A 22473-nucleotide genomic window follows, 5' to 3' on the forward strand; every position below is an offset into this window, starting at 1 on the left:
TTTTGATCGAGCACCTGTCTTTGAGATTTTCTGATGTGCGCACACTTCTGTTTTTTGCTAGATGTTGGAAGGATGTTAGAGGATATATATGTTTGAATGTTTTGTACAGAGAGATCTGTCAGCCGATTCGAATGTTATCACTCGATTGAGTGGGCGTTATCAGTGGTTATCAGCTGATAGATATGGGCCAGTAGGAACCTTCTGCTTCTAATGGCTCTGAAGGCTGTTTTCATCCATCCGTATAGTTAATCAGAACACATATGGCTGTGGCTGGAAGTTGAAAAGAATTATGTTATTAAATTTCCCATTAATTGTATTTTATTAACGTCTACCCCCACCCTTAACCCAACTGTCACAGTAATGTAAAAACAGATCTGGATATGGAGTCTTCTCTATTAGTATATTTGATCAACTATGTGGATGGATGATTACAACTTTCTGAACCTACTAGTAGGCGCAGAAGGCCCCTACTGGCCCATATCTATCGGCTGATAACCACTGATAACGCCCATTCAATCGAGTGATAACATTTGAAGCGGGTGAATCTGTTCATATACCTTATAATATAATATGCCTGATTATATACGTTTTATTCTACTACATTTTTTTGCATTAGTTGTTCACAGTTTTGCTGATTTTTGGAGTGATGAATATATTTTCATACTCTCATCTGTTTAACTTTTACTCTACTATGTTAAAATACATAAATGAAATAAGAATTTTTAACCTGACTACATCCAGTGTTAAGATTTTTGTGCTAGACGTGTATTAAATTAATGCACATGTCATTAAACAATTCTTATTTGCATATTTAATCCTTTTTTTTATTAATACAAAAATATGTGCAATTCTTAAAGGTGCAGTAGGTGATCTGCGTAAATGTTTGAAACACAATCCCTGCAATCACGAAGAGGCAGAGACCCACTAGATCATGTTGTTCACCAGTTAGAAAACTATATAGTACTTTATAATACTGCAATTCTGAATGAAAAACTGTATTATATCTAGCACATTTTCAGTTGTGTAGCAAGCAAAACTTGTCATAATGTGCATTATTTCATGCATGCAAGTATCGCTGGATTAGCTGGATACACTCTCTCACACGCTTTGTCCTAAAGCTACTACTGTATGCTTAGTGGTTGGCCAGTGGCGTGCAGGAATTACACTTATTACTAAGCCATACTGGCATGCTATTTCAAAGTAATATGTTAACCTATATAGGGAGCGCGTCACAGGTTGTCATTGTTGAACCAATGTGAATATAAAACTAACTTCACCTCAGTAAAGCAGGCTAGGTGGAATAGCACAAATTATGTGTTGTTGTTAAACTAAATAAATATCTTCATAATTCTTAAGTAACTAATTAGGAAAGTAATGTCGAAATTGATATTAATTTAGCTTTTTTTAAGATAGGCTAAATAAATTGTTATATTATTATTATTATTATTATTATTATTATTATTATTTATTTATTTATTTATTTATTTATTTATTTATTTATTTATTTATTATTATTATTTATTTTTATTTATTTATTTATTTTTATTTATTTTATTATTTTTTAAACCCAACACTGGTTATTTTTAGCCTGTTCACCTTACTTTGTTAGAAAGATGCTATTGTTTTTAAACTCCTCTGTCCACATTAACTGTCTGAATAAACAGGAAGTGAGTTTTTTTATATTGGAGTTAAAATAGCCCCCAGACGTCCCCTTTGACTGCTTACCTTCCTCTCGTCTTCCGGACTCTGTTGTATTTCAGGATCAGAATGAGCGGAGTTATCGTATTGTGAAGACGACTTCTCGAAATGCTGATATTAAGGATCTGACCCCACTGACCTCATACGTGTTTCACGTACGCGCTCGCACCGCAGCAGGATATGGAGACTTCAGTGCACCCTTTGAGTTCAGCACCAACACTGGTGAGACTTCATTGAGCAATATGTGAACAGTCAATAAGCTTTCTGTTGCAGAAATACTACAGCATGGTGTAGCAATGCATACCTATATTATTTATATTATTATTATTATTTATATATTTAAATATATAACATATAATAATAATAATAATAATAATAATAATAATAATAATAATAATAACAACAGCTATTATTAATAATAATAATAATAATAATATGTAACAAATATATAATAAATAACAAAATAAATATTAATATTCTAAAAATGTTATGTCCAAATAAAAGTTAATATCTAAGAAAATTGATACTTTAATTTGAAGTGCAAATGAATTTTTTTTAATAATTTGGTATATAATAAACATATTTTCTTAATTTCATTAAACAATAAACGTTAAAACATCAGTTTTTATTTTGCCACAAGCCACAGGAATCTCTTAAATCTCTCTTTTGACAATATGAGTGCTTCCCTTATAAAGGTTTAGCAAGATGCACTTAAAAAGATTTAAACTAATTAAATTTAGTAATGTACAACTTCATTTGTTTGCATAAATTTAGCCTAAATAAATAGGCTACAACCACGTAACTTAAAAAAATCCAGGGAATCTTCTTTGAATATATTTTTTCAGTGTTTACTGCATCTTTTAGTTTGAAATGCACAAAATAATGAAGTCAATCTTGAAGCAGATGAAGGAATAATTTTGTCGCACATTTATTTCCAAACGGAATCAATCTGAGACCTTAAAGCATTCAATCATGTGTTGTACTTTTGTAAACGAACAGCTCTGTGCTTCATTATGAAATGTGTAATGCACGTATTTATTATTTAAAGATATACTTCACCCAAAAATGAAAGCTATGCCATCCTTGATTTATTCCAAACCAGTAATTTGTTCTGTTGAAGAAGATGCACATAAGAAGATATCTTGAAGAATGTTGGAAACATGTAACCATTGACTTCCGTAGTGTTTGTTTTTTCTTCTATGGAAGTCAATGGTTACAGGTTTCAAACATTCTTCAAAATATCTTCTTTTGTGTTCAGCAGAACAACCAAACCCAAACTTGTATGGAACAAGTCAAGTCAATTTTTTTGTGTGAACTGTCCCTTTATATAACAGCTCTTGCTGTTTAAAAATCGAATTATTTTAGCATTGTAGTTCTAATTCTAAGTCTGTGTGGTTTAAAGGGTTCTCTGTCATAACAACAGGGCATTTAATCTGTTAAAGGTCTTTCGCATTAAGAAAAAACAGATCTTTCTTGTGGCATTCCTGTGGAAATTCGTATTAAATTCATCCTGGCAGGTTTTTTCCTCTCTGTGAGTGTGTATGATTGAAGTGTTTGTGTTCTGTCAGTGGCAGCTCCTGTTGTTGGAGGAGTCATGAGCTCTGCTGTGCTGCTGCTGCTGGTGGCTGGATGTGTGGTGGTTCTGCTCCTGATCCTCATCATCACCTTCATCATCACTAAAAGGTGATCAGTCAGTCTTATGTTTTTTTGCGATGAGAGAAGGGTGTTGTTATTGTAAGATAGAGTGATTTTTTTAATTCAAATGTTTGTATTATGCTTTAAACAACAGATACATGACAATAGAACAAACAATATAATGCCAGGGTAATGGAAGGTAAATAATAATAATACTATAAAACACTAGTACATAAATAATTAAATAAATTTATTACAATTACAGACAAGCAGACCTTTACATTTAATAAAACATGTTGAAAATAGAACACGGATGGACTACTTTAAAAGCTTTTTTATTTTTACTATGTTGGATAGTAATGTTTTATGGTTCAATTAAGGTCTTTGCACACTGAAGTCCGAAAAGTTTGTATGCAGTTTTTTCGTAATTATATGAGAAAAATTTGTCACATAAACAAACCTTGCAAGTCCGATGGGTATTAATTAATCCATTAGAAGAAAATGCAAAAGATTTCGGAGTAAGTTTAAGCAGTGATAAGTTCTCCTCTCTCTTCTCCAAAGTTAAAACAGAAAGAGGAGTAGGCTGCATATTGTGTTCATCCAGTAGAGAGGAAGGAGAGTTCAGCTCATTATCAAAGAGCTGCGCTGGATTATCCTGAAGTTTATTTTAGGAAATCAGCGGAATTTTGATACATTGCTTGTGATAGTTCACACATTCACGTACGTAATCAAATCCTGAACAGAGACTGGCGTATTATATGACATTATAATAGATGGCGGTCGCGTTGACATATCGAAGCAACAGACCGAAAGTGGACCATGCTTTTTGTTATAATGTCTATGGGCAGTGTGTTGAATGTATGGAGACACACACACACACACACACGCACACACACACACACACACACACACACACACACACACACACACACACACACACCAAGCAGCAGCAGGGGAGAGGTGCGCCTGTCACTGAATCCAGGGGTTCTCAGCTGTCTGCCACATTTTGTCTTTATTTTATGCGCTGTGTTTATCATAAAGTCATGTGTATCTGAAATGACGGCATTTTGTATTTAACTTTTTGCTTGTACAGTGGCTCTGAACTGTCAAAACTCCTTGCAAATTGCTTTTTTGGATGCGAAAAGCGGAAAAAATCAAACCCAGTTTGATTTTTTTTTAGGACAGATGAAAGTTTCGGAGGCGGTGTGTCAGTACGATTCACACAACCTGAGGTCGAATTTATTTTTTAAACGTGATGAAAATTTCGGATTCAGTGAGCAATAACCTTTACTCATAAAATATAATAATTATTATTTTTTGTTTGAAAGTTTACACATATGAATTTGAAATGTAGGCTAGAATGATATGTATGAATGCAATAATCCATGGTTTTTTACATCCCATGATGCTTTGCATGAATTATAAAAAGTGAATTATAAAAATGAATTATGAAAAGTCAAATATTAAAAGGAAAAGGAAGAATTAATAAATTAATTTTAGAGTTTGTGGAGCAATGCTATGTGTTGAATATTGTTGTGCTGTAGGGAATACATTGAGAAAACAAGCAGGGGTTTAAACACAGTTGTGTAGCAACAGTATGTGAATATAACCAGCCTCTAATGGTAAACATTTATTAATTATTAATTTTAGTTTTTATAATCACTCTTCATAAAAACAGTCTGCAGGAACACTTTGATTTTCGTTCTCCCTTTATACATGTCTTCAGAGGGGGAAAGCCCCGCCCCCACCTCCCTCATCAGCATAAACTGTCCTGAGTGAGAAGCAGCTGTGCTCCATTAGAGTTTTGTATCTGCCACTATGCTGACACACAGGCACTTGTAGCTCCGCCCCTTTTTGAAATAAGCACAATCTCATTTGAATTTAAAGCAACAGTCACCAAAATGACACAATTAGCATAAAAGCCTTAAAGGGTCAGTTTCAAAGAGTCATAAAACTTTATTTGTATTGTATTTTGAGCTAAAACTTTGCATACACACTCTAGGGACATCAGATACTTATGTTACTTCTTGTAATAAGAGGCATAATAGGTCTCCTTTAAATCAAATTAAAAACTGAAAATATAAACATCAAAGCTTTATATTATATAAAAAATGCTGTAATAGTGTAGTAATTATACTAAAATATCACTGTGATGGACAAATAGAATAATTAATTATAAAATAATGTGCATATTTGTTACTCAGGAGGAGCAAATACAGCAAAACTAAACAGGGCGAGGATAAAAACGTGCAGCAAGGTAAACAAACACCTTTCATTAGTCCATACCTTAAAATAAAAAGTTTACGTTTTACCTTTTTAAAGCCTCTGTTATTGTGCTATCAGGGGTGAGAATATACGTTGACCCTTTCACCTATGAAGACCCCAACCAGGCCATCAGAGAGTTTGCAAAGGAGATCAACACGTCCTGCATCAAGATCGAGAAGGTGATCGGCATCGGTACGTCACTGACCTGTTTATGTATTTACAGTGTTATAGCAACATCCTAGCAATTGCCTATCAATACTCATGCAACCAGTCCAGTCACCTTAGTAATCGCATTACAACACCCTAGAAAGCATCTAGCTACTACTAAGAAAATCCTAGCAATTTCCTAGTAACTACTCAGATTACCTTAGCAACCATATTGCAAAACCCTAGCAACCAGCTAGAACTAAATTTTAATAAAAATTTGCTTAAGTCTTAAAACTAAAGATGCATGATATATTAGTGTCCATATTGATATCAGCCAACAAATGGCATTTTTAATATTATCGTTATCGGTCAGATAACAAAATTAGGCCGATATCTTTATTAATGATGTATTATTTCAACTGGTTGAACCACTTCACATGTTTGCTACCTGCCACTTTTTTATTACAGTATTTTTTACTAGTGTTTTGATTTTGGTTAATGTTTAGTGACTGGGTTGCTTTATTTATTTATTGCCATGCAGTAAATTTTGTCTATATAAATGAAAGTTGGTCATAGAGAATAATACTTTAGATTGTTAGTAATAGTTTAGATTAATAGTTTAGATTATTAGTAAAGTTACTTTAAAACCTTGACTTCAGAAAGTTTGAATTAATGTCTGAAATGTATTAGCTTAATCAGCTGTTCACTTAATGTGTAATGTGCCTTTTGTTCTTACAGTCATGCAGAACAATGAGAAAAATATATATATTATACACTAACACTCAAAAGTTTGTTTTTTTTCTGTTTTTTTTTCATGTTTTTTTAAGAAAATGATTCTGTTCATCAAGGTGGCATTTATTAAATGTAAAAAAAAAATTAAATTGTTAAATAGTTATTAAAATGTTAAATAACTGCTTTCTTATTGTATGTAATTGTATGTAAAATAATCAAATGAAATCATTACTCCAGTCATTATTGCTTTTATTACTATTACCATTAATAATGATAAAAATAATAATAATAATAATAATAATAATAATAATAATAATAATAATAATAATAATAATAATAATAATAATAGGCAACGCAGTGGCACAGTAGGTAGTGCTGTCGCCTCACAGCAAGAAGGATGTGTGGATGTTTCCCAGAGATGGGTTGCAGCTGGTAAGGCATCCGCTGCGTAAAAATGTGCTGGATAAGTTGGCGGTTCATTCCGCTGTGGTGACCCCAGATAAGTAAAGTGACTAAGCCGAAAAGAAAATGAATGAATGAATGAATGAATAATAACAATAAAATTTAATATTAGAGTGATTTCTGAAGGATCATGTGAATCTGAAGACTGGAGTAATCATCTTTAAAATTATTAAATTATAAACGTGTATATGCAGTTATTTTATAGTGCAATAACATTTGACAATTTGTACTGTGTTTCTGATTAAATAAATGCAGCCTTGGTGAGCAGGATAAGCTTCTTTTAAAACATTTAAAAATCCTACTGACCCCAAACTTTTGACCGGTAGTGTATATATAAATATAAATCTAAAGAAAATATCCAAATCTAACGAGATAACAGTTATCGGTATCGGTTCATTCCTACTTAAAACTATTTCAAACTTAAAACGTTCAAACTTTAAACCAGCTTTTAACTTACAACAACGAGGAAAATGTATATATATATTTACAGTCCAGCCATACCCCTAGCAAATTCTGACTTAAATTTTTTGTTCAAATGTAAATAAATGCTGAGAATTTTTTTTTTTCACAATGATGAATCTTGTACATCGTCTTATTATCTTTTGGGAGAAGGCTTTCCCGTCATTTCCAGTCAAAAACTTGCTGGTTGAATAAAAGTAACCTGGAGTATGAATGATTTTGGGCATGACTGTACATTTATTGGCTAATATATCTGCTACCGGCCTCCAAATCTGAAGAGTTATCGGTTATCACTTCAAAATTCCATATTAATAAAACAAATTCAAACTTAAAACTTTCAAATTTTAAAGCATCTTTTAACATACGAGGAAAATGTGTATGTGTATACATATATATTTACAGTCAAGCCTGAATTTATTCATACTTTTGACAAAATTTGACTTAAAGATTTTGTTCTAATGTAAATAAAAGCTTAGAAATATCTTTGAATCTTGATGAACCTTGTACATTGTCTTATTGTCTTTTGAGAGGAGCCTTTCTAGTCATTTCCAGTCAAAAACTGGCTGGTTAAATAAAAGTAACCTGGAGTATGAATAATTTTGGGCATGACTATATTTATTGCCTAATATATCTGCTATTGGCCTCCAAATCTAAAGAGTTATCGGTCAAAAATTTTATATCGGTTCATCCCAACTTGAAACAATTTCAAACTTAAATCTTTCAAACTTTAAAACATCTTTTAACCTTCAGACTAGGCTCTTTTAAAGCCAACCATAATGTTTTAGACAAATGACAAAATCTACACTGTAAAAAATATCTGTAAATTAACAAGCTCTGTATTTTGTGATTCACAGGTGTTTTCTGTTTATTTACGATTGTGAATTGCATTATGGGTGTTTTATCTCTGCTCTGTCCACTTTTGATGTTGAGAAGCCAACTCTGCAGTTTAACAGAATGACTTTTATTGACATTTAAGTAGTTTGAGTTAATATAATGTATAATAAATAATATAAAGAGAACTAATTCATTCATTTTCTTTTTGGCTTAGTCCCTTTATTGATCAGGGGTCGCCACCGTGGAATGAACCACCAACTTATCCAGCATATGTTTTGCGCAGCACATGTCCTTCCTAGCTGATTGTGCTATCCACTGCGCCACCGTGATGCCCATAAAGAGAACTAAGTTTGTAAAATAACATAAAATGTGCTGGCAGCTTATTACCAGGTTTTTGTACCATAATTTACAACCCCAACCCAGACAATATAGCACTTTAAACTATTAAAAATGTCAATAAAAGTCAATTTTTCAAACTTTTCAACACCAAAAGCTTTTGCCGGAAAGATCAATGTCCTATTATGCAATTCGAAAGTATAAATAAGTGAAATTACGCATGTAAAAGTGTGTTTGGTGTGTGTACAGGTGAGTTTGGCGAGGTGTGCAGTGGCCGTCTGAAGCTGCCAGGAAAGAGAGAGATCTGCGTGGCTATAAAGACACTGAAGGCGGGGTTTACCGAGCAGCAGAGGCTGGACTTCCTGAGCGAGGCCAGTGTGATTGGCCAGTTTGACCATCCCAACATTATTCACCTCGAGGGTGTCGTCACTAAATGTAAGTCTGATGCTGTATCCAAAAACACCCCCCTATATACCACTCATTCACTATTCCCTATATTAGTCCACTAATATAGTCCACTTGACGGTGTGAATGAAATGAGTGCACTAAAGAGATGCTGTTTTGTTTGTGTTTTGCTGGTTGATAAAGCCCTTTTAGATGAATTAGATTTTCAACTTCATGTTCAGACCCTGTGATAGTTATTTAGCATTTAGGATTAGAGCTCAAATCTGATTTTTTTTTTCTTAGATCAGATTTTTTTGCATAGTTTTTTTAATTTTTAGCATGTTATAAATGTGTCCAATACCAGATTTCCTGTGTGAATGGATCATGGTCCTAAACTGACCCCATGCGCAAAAGTACAACTAAATGTGCATACTGTATGAAGTGAATAAAGCATGTTGTCAGATTATGTTTAGTAAGATTATTGCCGTTTTCACAGACAACCACTGTGTTTTTTATGAACTGTAAATGGTTGTTTTTCTGGGTGTGATGTTTATTTCAGTGTTTGAAACCTAAAATAAGTTTATTTGTGATCGAAAACATTGATGATTTGTCATTTATGACAAGTGCGATGCACGTCTCTCTGACCACCATTTTTAGTGAACTCAAGGGTTAATTATTAAAGCCGCAGATTAAACTGTGAAGTAAGGCAGTGTTTCCCAACGCTGTTTCTGGAGGCACACCAACAGTTCATGTTTTGGATGTCTCCCTCATCTGACCCATTAACTTCAGGTGTTGGAGTCTCTTCTAATGTTCTGATGAGTTGTTTCAGGTGTGTTTGATTAGGGAGAGAATGAAAATGTGTACTGTTAGTGTGCCTTCAGGAGCAGGGTTGGGAAACTCTGAAGTAAGGGATCACGGTGTTCATCGGTGTTGTTTGCAGAGTCTGATAACCTAGCCTGCTGTTAATTCATTTTAAGTTGTTATAAACAACACAGACTATATCCAGTCAAAACTCATCAAAGTGAAACTGAAGCGTTGATTACCAGCGTATTGAAGCCTGTTGTCCTCCGGTGTTTTACACTCGTGGAATTTACATGATAACGAGTAAACAGTGGTGTCTGAGGCTCACGGTATGTCCATTTCCATATAGTGATCTCTTATTATTCTACTATGCCAGTTGGTATACCCATTTTCACTATAGGGCAGTGTTTCCTAACCCTGTTCCTGAAGGCACACCAACAGTCCACATTTTCAACCTCTCCCTAATCAAACACACCTGAATCATCTTATCAAAACATCAGAAGAGACTCCAAAACCTGAAATGAATGGGTCAGAAAAGGGAGACATCCAAAATATGTACTGTTGGTGTGCCTCCAGGAACAGGGTTGGGAAACGCTGCTATAGGGCACCTTTAAATAATGTTAACATGGATGAATACTAATAAATAACTATAACTAATGATTTATTACTAACTAATGATTATAATGAATATAAACATAGAATGATTTATAACTAGTGATTTTTTTCATGTTAGTAAATACATTAACTAATGGACTATTATTTCAAAGTGTTACCGTTAAGTTTAATTAAAAGTTAAATTAACAAATAAATGTATAGTTAATGCTTAAACTAACAATTTGATGAACAAACAATTTGCTGATGCCTAATAAATGATTCATAGAGTGAAGTTATCATAATAAAGTGCCATAAAAATGGAAATAGCATTTTCATAACACTTAAATAATCTGTATTTATGCCTTCAAAACGTCTCTTTTTTGCAGCGTGGTTAACAAAATTCTCTTAGTTCATGAAAAATCCTCCAAAGAGTCATTTCACGCTATAACAGCCTGCTTTCAAGCATTAGAGCGCAGAATGCAGGCCGCTCAGAAATCTGGATATTAAGAAGGCCCTGAAGAAACAGGCTGCTGATGGAGCTTGTAGTTTTCCTTTTGATGTGCTAATGGTCGTGTGTGTTTATGTATGCATGTCCAGCGTATCCGTGTGTTTGCTTGCCGAGCATGTCTTGACAAAAACTGCTGTGTGATAGGCACGCACGCACACACACAGGGAGAGTGGTGTTGTGGTCTCCAGATGGAGTGGGTCGCTCTGGAGGGTTAATGTGAGCTAAAAAGCACAGCAGAGTCATTAATCACGTCGTCAGACCTAAATGTGTTTGGGGGTTCGAGTGTCACCCTATATCTCTAACCTACAGACGCTACTGCTGCTGTCTGTGCCTGTGAGAGAGAGAAATTTAGACTCCACGCAATGTATTTAGCATGTTTTTGAGGGGGGAAAAAAGCCTGCTAGAAAGCGATGAGTAAGATTTTATGCAGTTTATTTTGTAAGATTCCTTTTATAACAAACAACACAAAATGTTTTAAGATGTTGGAATATATTTTTGAGCTAAATGTTGATAATTTGATATAAGAGTTCAGTTTTCAGTGTTTAAGTTCAGTTTAGCTCAGTTCAGTGTGGTTTAATAATCTCTACTGAGATTCCAAACACTGAAGAGCAAATCCATCAATGCGCAGCTCTACAGATCCCGAACTATGCAAGCCAGTGGTGACAGCAGCGAGGAAAAAACTTCACCAATTGGCGAAAGTAAAGAATTAAATGTATGTATGCATGTGTGTGTTTCCCAGTGATGGGTTGCAGTTGGAAGGGCATCTGCTGCTTAAGACATATGCTGGATAAGAATCTGGAACCTGATCCTAATATTGAACTTTTAGGAGCAGAGGACAGTTCTTGCAGTAGAAACCAAACACAAGCAATTCTATTTTGTATGTGTATTGCAAAAAAACTCATTTTACAAATGTGGAAATCTGATGCTGTCCCCACCTTTGAAATGTCGGCTATTCCATTCATTCCATCCAACCATTCATATTATTTTTGCAGATAGATTAAACTGATAGAGGTTTACAAGACTATTGTATGTTAATTTATTTATCTTATTTCAATATTCTATAATTATATTAAAATTGTTTTTTAATGTCTCTCTTGGTTTTATTGTCCATGAACACCTTGTTTCAATTTTAAAATTTTTTGTCCCAGCCAGATCCATATATGATTGTAAATGTTATTCATGTATGCTTTGTATTTTATTTTTTATGAACCTTCCACAAATATTTTGATCAATGTTAAATGGGTGGGGTGGGTGGAAGAGTTTTGAGTTCCGTTTTGTAGTAAATTAAATTCACTGTAAGTACTCCAAGAGAATTTTGATATATGATATATCTCCTTGTAAGGATTTAGGCAGTACTGTATGTAATGTATGAAGGTTTTTTCAATGAAAATGAAAATAATGGGTTAAAAAAAAAAACATATGCTGGATAAGTTGGCGGTTCATTCTGCTGTGGTGACTCCAGATTAATAAAGGGACTAAGTCGAAAAGAAAATGAATGTGTGTGTGTGTGTGTGTGTGTGTGTGTGTGTGTGTGTGTGTGTGTGTGTGTGTGTGTGTGCGTGTGTGTGCGTGTGTGCGTGTGCGCGTGTGCGCGTGTGCGTGTGTGCGTGTGTGTGTGTGTGTGTGTGTGTGCGTGCGTGCGTGCGTGCGTGCGTGCGTGCGTGCGTGCGTGCGTGCGTGTGTGTGTACATATATCAACACTTATTTATTTACTTATGCAAACAGTGTTCAGCATAAATGAGTACACCCCTTTTAATAAGTAATCTTTTATTACACCCCTCTCTCTTTTAAATTAATATTTTCTATGGGATGCTATTCAGTAAGATATTTGTTGATGCATTATATTAGTCATCCAAAGCCAACACTGTAACTACGAACAAAATACATAAAGATCACAGTGGAAAGATTAGTATACCCCAATAAATATGTTTGGGGAAAATAATAAATAAAATTAAAACAAAAAGGAAAAATCAAGAGAATTGTAAAAAATAAATTACTTTTAGCTGAGGTTTTTGTAGTGTGTGAATTAGTTTTATTATTACTTTTATTATAACTTTTTATTATTTAAATGTATTATCTGTTTCTAAAGATGTTATCTGGCCACGCTCTTATCTTCATGATTATAACTGTTAAAATGCCTTAAAAACATTGTCTATTTTGATGGATGGATGGATGGATGGACAGATAGACGGACTGGTAGATAGACAAATAGATAGATATATGGATGGATAGATAGACAGATAGATATAGATAGAGATATAGACAGTTGGATGGATGGATTGGATGGTTGGGTAGATAGATAGATAGATAGATAGATAGATAGATAGATAGATAGATAGATAGATAGATGGATGGATGGATGGATGGATGGATGGATGGATGGATGGATGGATGGATGGATGGATGGATGGATGGATGGATGGATGTACAGATAGATTGATAGATTCATGGATAGATGTAGAGATAGATGGTTTGACAAAGACAGATGTATAGATGCATTGACGGATGGATTGCTAGATGGATTGATTGATAGATAGATGGATGGATAGATAGACAGACAGACAGACAGACAGACAGACAGACAGACAGACAGACAGACAGACAGACAGACAGACAGACAGACAGACAGACAGACAGACAGACAGACAGATGGATAGATTCATGGATGGATAGATGGATAGATGTATAGATAGATGGACTGCTAGATAGACAGATATATAGATAGATGAGATGGATGGATGGACAGATAGATTGATAGATGGATAGATTCATGGATGGATGGATAGATGTATAGATAGATGGACTGCTAGATAGACAGATAGATATATAGATAGATGAGATGGATGGATGGATAGATAGACAAATGGATGAATGGATGGATAGACAGATAGACATAGATTGATTGACAGAAAGATATTTTGGATGGAGGGATAGACAGGTGGATGGACAGATGGATAAATGGATGCATTGATAAATGTATAGATGGATAGATGGATAGATAGATAGATAGATAAATAGATAGATAGATAGATAGATAGATAGATAGATAGATAGATAGATAGATAGATAGATAGATAGATAGATAGATAGATAGATAGATAGATAGATAGATAGATAGATAGATAGATATTATACTTACTAAAATTATTACTTATTATTGCACACTATAAACAGTATACATTTAAATATATATATATTTATGTATACAGTATATACAGTATAGATGTATACACACACCATATATTTTACTATTACTTCCGACCGTATATGCTGATAGAAATTGAATGTTTTGAGCAGCAGGTGGCATCTTAATCATTGATTTACGTTTCTGTATTAAATTAAAATGGTTGGAGACAATATCTCAACAGGTTGCTATCAGTCAGCACTGTCAACAGTTAATTTAATTTTAGCTCATAAATGTCCCAGTGAAACTATAAAGCTGTCTTAAGCCTCCTGCATTGTGTTACAGCAGAGCTAATGGAGTTGAATGCCTCATTTGCATAATGTAAATGAGTATGAAGTGAATCTAAATATGTAAATAGGGGTGGTGTGGGATAGCCGGGCCTCTCACCATCTCTCATCAATGATTCAACAGCATTTCGATACAGTTATTATCTTCGTTCATATGCAAGCTTTTTATTAAAGCAAGGAAATTCTCACAGTATTTCCTATAATATTTTTTCTTCTGGAGAAAGTCTTATCTGTTTTATTTTGGCTAAAATAAAAGCAGTTTTAATTTTTTTAATACCATTTTAAGGTCAATATTATTAGCCCGATTGGATACAGAACAAACTATCGTTATACAATGACTTGTCTAATTACCCTAACTTGCCTAATTAACCTAATTAAGCCTTTAAATGTCACTTTAAGCTGAATACTAGTACCTTAAATATATCTAGTAAAATATTATGTACTGTCAACATGGCAAAGATAAAAGAAATCAGTTATTAATGGCTAATAATTCTGACTTTGTTTTGATAGAGGCCATTGTCACATAGAGTTCACCGTCAAATGTAAACACACATGTTGGCTCAACTAAACAGCCAGAAGTCAACGAACACCTCATTTGCATTCTAATAGGGTGGGTGGGAAGGGGGCGGGGCTGGGAAACTCTGACTGCGAAGGGGGCGGTGTCAAAGGTCAGCTGTGCTCCTCAGGCCCTCTGGAGGAGCTGTCAGTCAAACTCGCCTCAAGGTCAGCATAAAGGCCAGTCCAACAAAGATGGCCGACAATACGTCTGGTCCAGCTTTATTTACCGCACTTCCTCTATAGGACAAGAGCATTGGCTGGGTGTCAATCATCCTGGGTGATTTCTCTTTGAATAAATTGTATTATTCATGTTCTGAGCCCAATGTTTACAATGTTGGTCGACTTTTGTGAGAAGATACGGTGTCACATGTGCCCAGTGCAGTCTCTAACATGTAAATACTGTCAGATTGAACATTTTTCAGCATTATTATCCCTCCTGAATTATTATCCCTCCTGAATTGTTAGCCACCCTGTATATTTTTCCCCAGTTTCTGTTTAACGGCGAGATTTTTTCAACCCATTTCTACACGAAATAGTTTTAATAACTTATTTTTAATAACTGATTTCTTTAATCCTTGCCAAGATGACAGGATATAATATATTACTAAATACTTTATCAAGACACTAGTATTCAGCTTAAAGCGACACTTAAAGGCCAAACTTAATTAGGCAAGTTAGGGTAATTAGGCGAGTTACTGTATAACGATGGTTTGTTTTGTAGACAATTGAAAACAAATATAAGAGGGCTGATAATACTGACTTTAACATGAATTGTAAAAAAATTTGAACTGCTTTTATTCTAGCCAAAATAAAACAAATATGACTTTCTCCAGAAGAAAAAATATTATAGGAAATACTGTGAAAAAGTCCTGAATCTGTTAAACATCATTTAGGAAATATTTGAAAAAGAAACAAACATTCACATGAGGGCGAATAATTTAATATTTTATCTAAATGAGACAATAGTTCAAGTTTAAGTTTATTAAATTTATAGTGCACTTTCAAAACAGCTTTGGTGGACCAAAGTGCTGTATAGATGCAAAATAAAACAATAAGAGGTGAAAAACAATGTGAAACGTGCATTAAAATTATATTTGTTCTGGTTAGATTTGTTGCAAAGGGTTGATATAAATTGATTTCTTTTGGTCTTTCTTTGTGTTTGCAGGCAAACCAGTTATGATCATCACTGAATACATGGAGAACGGCTCACTGGACATGTTTCTCAGAGTAAGATTTTATGTCATTTTGTTATTACCAGTCTATCCATCCATCCATCCATCCATCCATCCATCCATCCATCCATCCATCCATCCATCCATCCATCCATCCATCCATCCATCCATCCATCCATCCATCCATCCATCCATCCATCCATCCATCCATCCATCCATCCATCCATCCATCCATCCATCCATCCATCCATCCATCCATCCATCCCTCCCTCCCTCCCTCCCTCCCTCCCTCCCTCCCTCTCTCTCTCTCTCTCTCTCTCTCTCTCTCTCTCTCTCTCTCTATATATATAATTTAGATTTTTAGTGACTTTCAAATATTACAATTTGCTGTTCAAGAGAAATTTCCTAATATTTTCACTACTGGAAATCTTCACAATTTTTACTAATTATTTTTTGCTAAAACTGTGAAACACTACCTTAAGAAATGTGTAAAGCAGGGTAAAAAAAAGCATTAATTTTATTTGCCAATAATAAATTTAATACATTTAAACAGTGACAGTAAAGACATCTTAAAATGTAACATTAGATTTCTATTTAAAAAACTGTTAATGAAATAAACTTTTATTCATCGAATAAGAATCCTGAAAAAATGTTTTTCACAAAAAAGGAAGCAGCACGACTGTTTTTAACATTAATGTAAAAAATCTGAAATGTTTTTTGAGAATCAAATCAGCATGCTAGAATTATTTCTAAGAGTCACGTGTGGTCAAGATGCTGTAGATATTGTAAAATATATTCAGGGACATTTATTGCTTTCATAATTTGAATTTTTCCTTCATTCTGGTTGCATTCTTATAGGCAGTGAATGTGTTAGCAATTTTAAAACATGCTGTTGATTTGTTTGTTTCTTAAATGGTTATTGGGAAAACTGATACACCGCCATTCAAAAACAAATGACATGAAGTAAGATTTAAAAAAAAACATTGCTTTTATTCATCAAGAATAAATTAAATTGATTCAAAAAGTTACAGTAAAGACATCTTCAAGTGTTATTTTAAATCAATCTGAAACATATAAACATAATAATGCAGAGAAAAGGTTTTTCACAAAAATAAGCAGCACAACTGTTTTTAACATTAGTAAAAAAACTACTTTTGTTTTGAGAATCACATAAGCATATTAGAATGATTTTTAAGAGTCGTGTGTAAATTGTAAAAATATTTTATTGACTCTTTCTGGATGCACTCTAACAGACAATAAAAGCATCTGCTATTTTTTTGTTTGTTTTACATGGTTTTGATTTTTTTTTTTTAATGGGTTTTGTAAAGTTTTACTAATTAATGTTTTTGCTGAAACTGTGATATACTGCATTCAAAGTGTATAAAATTAAGCAAGGTTAAAGAAACATTACTTTTATTCCTCAATAATAAATTAAATTAATTTAATTTATAGTAAAGATTATAGTAAAGTTTATATTATATATATATAAATATATATATATATATTATATTATTTAATTTTATGGTATGTTATTTAAATAATTTTGAAACATTAATGATCCAGAGAAAAGGTTTTTCACAAAAAAAATCAAGCAGCAAAACTGTTTTCAACATGAATAAAAAACTACGGTTATTTTGAGTATCAAATCAGCATATTAGACTGCTTTCTAAGAGTCATGTGTGGTTATGACGATGAAAATATTGTAAAATATATTCAGGGACATTTATTGTTTTTTTTATTGGCTCATTTTGGATGTGTTCTAATAGGCGATGAATGCATTCGCAGTCTTCAAGGGCACCTATGGTAAAAACCTATGGTTTTCAAGCTGTTTGGACAGACATATGTGCATGTATGGTGTATAGACCGTCATATTGGGGTGATATAAGCACACCCAGTGCTTTTTTTTTTTCAATTTAACAACATAAAAAACGGTGGACCAATTGGAGCTGTTTTCAAATCGACTGCTACCTGACATAGGAGTGCGGTCCCCCCGCCCACCAATATTGATTGACAGGCGCATCATCATATCCTCAGTTTGTTGATTCACGTCCGCCATTTTCAGCGTGAGTCGAAGCAATATCACTAAAGAAACACCCTTGCTCTATTTTTAGATGCAAGGCTCATTGGGCTCAACACAAGAGCAATATTCTCCACATTATCGCTCTAATCGGAATTATTGGTTGTATCTTTAGGTAGGTTTGCAAACATGTGTACTTCTCATTGAGTCTACCTTATACTTCAGCCGTTTGCATTTCTCGCGATCCTAAAAGCTCCCTGTGATCTTAACTAGCATGCGTTTTATAATTCTAAACATAGGTTTCTATCAGGGTACACTCAAGTCGACCGCTGGGCGCTGCGGACCGCTGCAGAAACCTATGTTTAGAATTCAAAAATGCGTGGCGCGACGATTCGGGACACTTCATGTTTCTGCCGCGCCACAGAGAGTGTCTGGTGTGCCGTGTTGCGGCTTCGAGCGGCGCATCCGGTGCCTCAGTCAGTTAATTCAGTGTGCGTGGTTATTAGTCTCGGTGTACAAGCTCGGCACTTGAAACTAGCACACAGTTGGCTGTAAAACTGTACAAAGACACAAATGATTTTGTACTCTCTGCTTGGTCTGTGTCCGAGTCGTACATGTACGACTGAATGGTGATCCTCTCTCTCCTTCTCCGTCTGCCTGTCAGACTCTGTTGCAAACGCAGAGCGGGTGAGCTCATGGGCCCGCCCCCTTGTTACGTTGGCGGGAAGCCGAATCTAATTTACATGTGAAGCAACACACCCATAAATCAGCGAGCTGTGGACACGCCCCCAACATGACACTTTTTAATACATTATAATAAAACAATCTGAATTGTGTTTTAAACTGAACCTAAACTGGCACACTCAGAAGAACCATATTATTAATACAAAATCATAAAAAATAGGTAAACTATGTGCCCTTTAACATGTATTTTAATTAGTTTTTTTGTTTTGTGTGTTTTTCTGAACAGTCGTTAGTGGTGATGATGCTCAAAATATATTTATTTATATTCAGTAAGATGTATTGCTTTTTTATTGGCTCATCCTGGATGCATTCTTATAGGCAATGAATGTGTTTTGTTTGATTGTTAGTTTTATTATAATTGTGACAATTCGTGAAGTCAGTTTTCATATCATCTACAATAAATATCACACATTACTACTCTCAAAAACAACTTTAATTCTTTTTAAGGTGTCCGTATTCAGGTCTGTTTCTTTTCTCTTTCAGAAGAACGATGGTCGCTTCACCGTCATTCAGCTGGTGGGCATCCTGAGAGGAATCGCCTCCGGTATGAAATATCTCTCCGACATGAGTTACGTCCACAGGGATCTGGCAGCACGAAACATACTGGTGAACAGCAACCTGGTGTGCAAAGTCTCTGATTTTGGCATGTCCAGAGTGCTTGAAGATGAACCAGAAGGAGCGTATACCACCAGGGTAAGAGTGTGTCTATGTGTTTGCATTTATTCATTTATAATCGTACATTAAATGCTTGAATTTGATCGGCTGTTGAACATTTTTAGATGAACGCAGAGCTAATGTAGTTCCAGACAGGTTTTTACCACTTTACAATTGAATGATATCAGTTGTTCTACCAATTCACATTGGGCTGTCCCTCTGTATTTCTGTGTTGAAGTCCATTTTAAATCGATTTTCTCCGGCTTTTAATACTCATTGATTACTGTTTTTATTGCTTTTAAACCTATCATCAGTTATTCCTTATAGAACTTATTATATATTCATTTTCCCCTCATAGAACTGATTTAATTGTGCTCAATCACAGGGAGGGAAGATTCCAATTCGCTGGACGGCTCCAGAAGCCATCACATACAGGAAGTTCACCTCAGCTAGTGATGTGTGGAGTTATGGCATCGTCATGTGGGAAGTGATGTCATATGGTGAAAGACCATACTGGGACATGAGCAACCAGGACGTAAGTGAAACTCTACTACAACTTCAATAAACACTTTGAATCCCACCAGTCACAATTGACCCTTCACTAAGCCCCGCCCTCCTTGGTTACTGTTGCTACACATGTCAAGCTTTCGTGCATGGCACGTCTATTACAATGTGTATGCGCCGGTGGCAGACATTACCACTGATATATTTAGTCATTTTTGGCAAACAGGTGAGATATCCGAGAAAGGCAGACAAAAAAGAACTGCAGTATACATTACAGGGGGATATTCACCACATAATAGGCAACCGATTAGAGAATAGTTCAATCAAAATTTAAGCTAGCTGAGCCTAGCAGCCTTATACGCTGACCATTGAACAGCTTAGCTTTGAAATCTTAAAATAATCTAATAATAACAAATTAAACCGGGATTTCTCTATTTTTAGCCAAAAAGCCTGATAGACTATTGAAATAGAGCGTTAGTAACCGACAAGAAAACACACATGGACAGTGCTTCTACATAATTTATTCATAGAAAGAACAGCCAGTATGTTTGTGTGTATTTCATCCAGTTTCTATTCTAATTTGCAGTTAAGTGGAAAAAATAAATAAATTGAAATGAAAATCAAAGTATAACTAGCAGAAGTGAACAAATAGATTTTCCCTATCAGCAAATATTAATCAGACACCAAATATAGAAGCAGACTCTAACCCGGTCTAATGACTAAATCTCTAAACAACGAACAAAAACATCAGTGAACTGTAACTCTAACTTGGACATGAGGGATATAAATGACTGAAAAACAGCTGCGGGTGAAGTATATTGATCGCAAGTGCTCAGTTTGTGATCACATCTGGGTTTTGTTCTGTTGATATGTAATTTCAGATATTCGTAGCTTGAAACAGATGGAAATATGACTGCTATTAGTATGACTACTATGGCGAGGGCTTAAACGGAGCAGTGCTCATAATATCGAGCGAAAAAGAAAAAGACAGCTGGGAGACATAACCTGCTTTGTATTTTTGTAGTAAACACAGTTTAGATCTGTTTAGGGTAAGAAGTGTGTGGGTTATTGCCGTCGGTCTATCACTGAATGTGTCAGGAATATTAAAAACAAAACTTAACACAGCTTTTTTAGCACCCCTCACAGAGCTTAATCAACACTGGCAGTTCTCCCTTTGGGTTTTAGGTTTTGAAAAGGGAAAAAAATTCCACCACCCCGTCCAAACTTTTAGGATCCCGGGTGTCAAATTTGCACAATCCATATGCACAGCGCTTTGGCTTGTTTCCCTCGCTCGAAAGCTTGACAGACATCCTGCACGCAGCTAAGGTTGCTAAGCCACGATTGGTATGTGGCGGTTTTCGAGTGTCCCTTAGCGAAGGGTCAATTATGATCATTTCTGGTAACCAATTATGATTATTTCTGAAAGCTCTAAGGCCTAGTCCACATGAACATTTTCAAACATTTCTCTCTACACTGTTTGGCCTTTTGTCCACAAGAAAACTCAGAATCAGGTGACTGAAATCAAAACTTCATGAGAAGTTGGAATCATGACATTAGCGTGTGCTCCATTTTCTCCTTTCTGATTGGCCAACAAGGCATTATTCTAAGGCTTTTTTGTCATTTCCTGTTGATTCGCCATTCTCTTGACAGTTTTTGCATTTTTATGTGGATGGAGATTTTTTAAAAACTAAGGCAGAATAATTTCTTATACTGTTTATAAAAAAATGGATCTATTACCTGAAATAAAATAAATTGCTCTGATTAAAATATAGCAATTTCACAATCCCATCAGATGTAAAGTCCATTTTGTGGTATGTAACGAATCGCAGCAGGAAAAGGACGTCAACATGACGTAAGATTGACATTGCTCCAAACGTCATGGGACATTGCATTTTGGGTGGAAATGAAAATCGGGTAGACATCAGAACTCAATGTCAGACTGACATCAGTTTCCAATGTCGGACAGACACTGTCACTTTCCATTGTAGCCTTAAAAAGAACCCAATACCAACATCTAATGATGTAACAGCTAGACATTGTATGGACGTTACCACTATGACGTCTATCTGACGGATTTTGGTTGCCTTACCTGCCGAATAAATGTCAGTATTTGACGTCAATATGACGTTGGTTTGATATGTTAGCTTGACGTTGGATTTTGGTCACTTAGATTAGATTAGATTAGATAAGATTAGATTTAACTTTATTGTCATTACACATGTACATGTACAAGGCAACGAAATGCAGTTTCGGTCTAACCAGCAGTGCAATAGCAGCAAGTGCAGGATACAGGTATAAGTTATAAAGTGCAGTTACAGAAAAACTATGGTAATATTTACAGATGGATGTACTATGAACATTATATACAGGTTGTATTAGCTATGAACAGATTTACAATAAATGAATATATGTACAGGCTGCTATTAATAATCAGGAGTGGCAGATAGATAAACATAATTACAAATGTTCATGTGCAGTGGGTATGTACAGTTCAAATA

The 22473-nt window shown here is 34.7% G+C and overlaps 1 protein-coding gene across 1 annotated transcript in view; it reads left to right on the top strand.

Moving 5' to 3' along the window:
* epha4l (eph receptor A4, like) overlaps nucleotides 1-22473 on the top strand; it is a 100267-nt gene that overhangs the window by 72341 nt on the left and 5453 nt on the right. Inside the window, exons 7-14 of the mRNA XM_056473947.1 lie at nucleotides 1761-1920; nucleotides 3267-3381; nucleotides 5538-5590; nucleotides 5677-5790; nucleotides 8818-9003; nucleotides 16050-16111; nucleotides 19301-19510; nucleotides 19857-20006. Coding sequence (XP_056329922.1) covers nucleotides 1761-1920; nucleotides 3267-3381; nucleotides 5538-5590; nucleotides 5677-5790; nucleotides 8818-9003; nucleotides 16050-16111; nucleotides 19301-19510; nucleotides 19857-20006 — 1050 coding nt within the window. The remainder of the gene's footprint in view (nucleotides 1-1760; nucleotides 1921-3266; nucleotides 3382-5537; nucleotides 5591-5676; nucleotides 5791-8817; nucleotides 9004-16049; nucleotides 16112-19300; nucleotides 19511-19856; nucleotides 20007-22473) is intronic.

This window comes from Danio aesculapii, chromosome 15 (assembly GCF_903798145.1).
Source record: "Danio aesculapii chromosome 15, fDanAes4.1, whole genome shotgun sequence".
In the NCBI taxonomy this organism is placed as follows: Eukaryota; Metazoa; Chordata; class Actinopteri; order Cypriniformes; family Danionidae; genus Danio; species Danio aesculapii.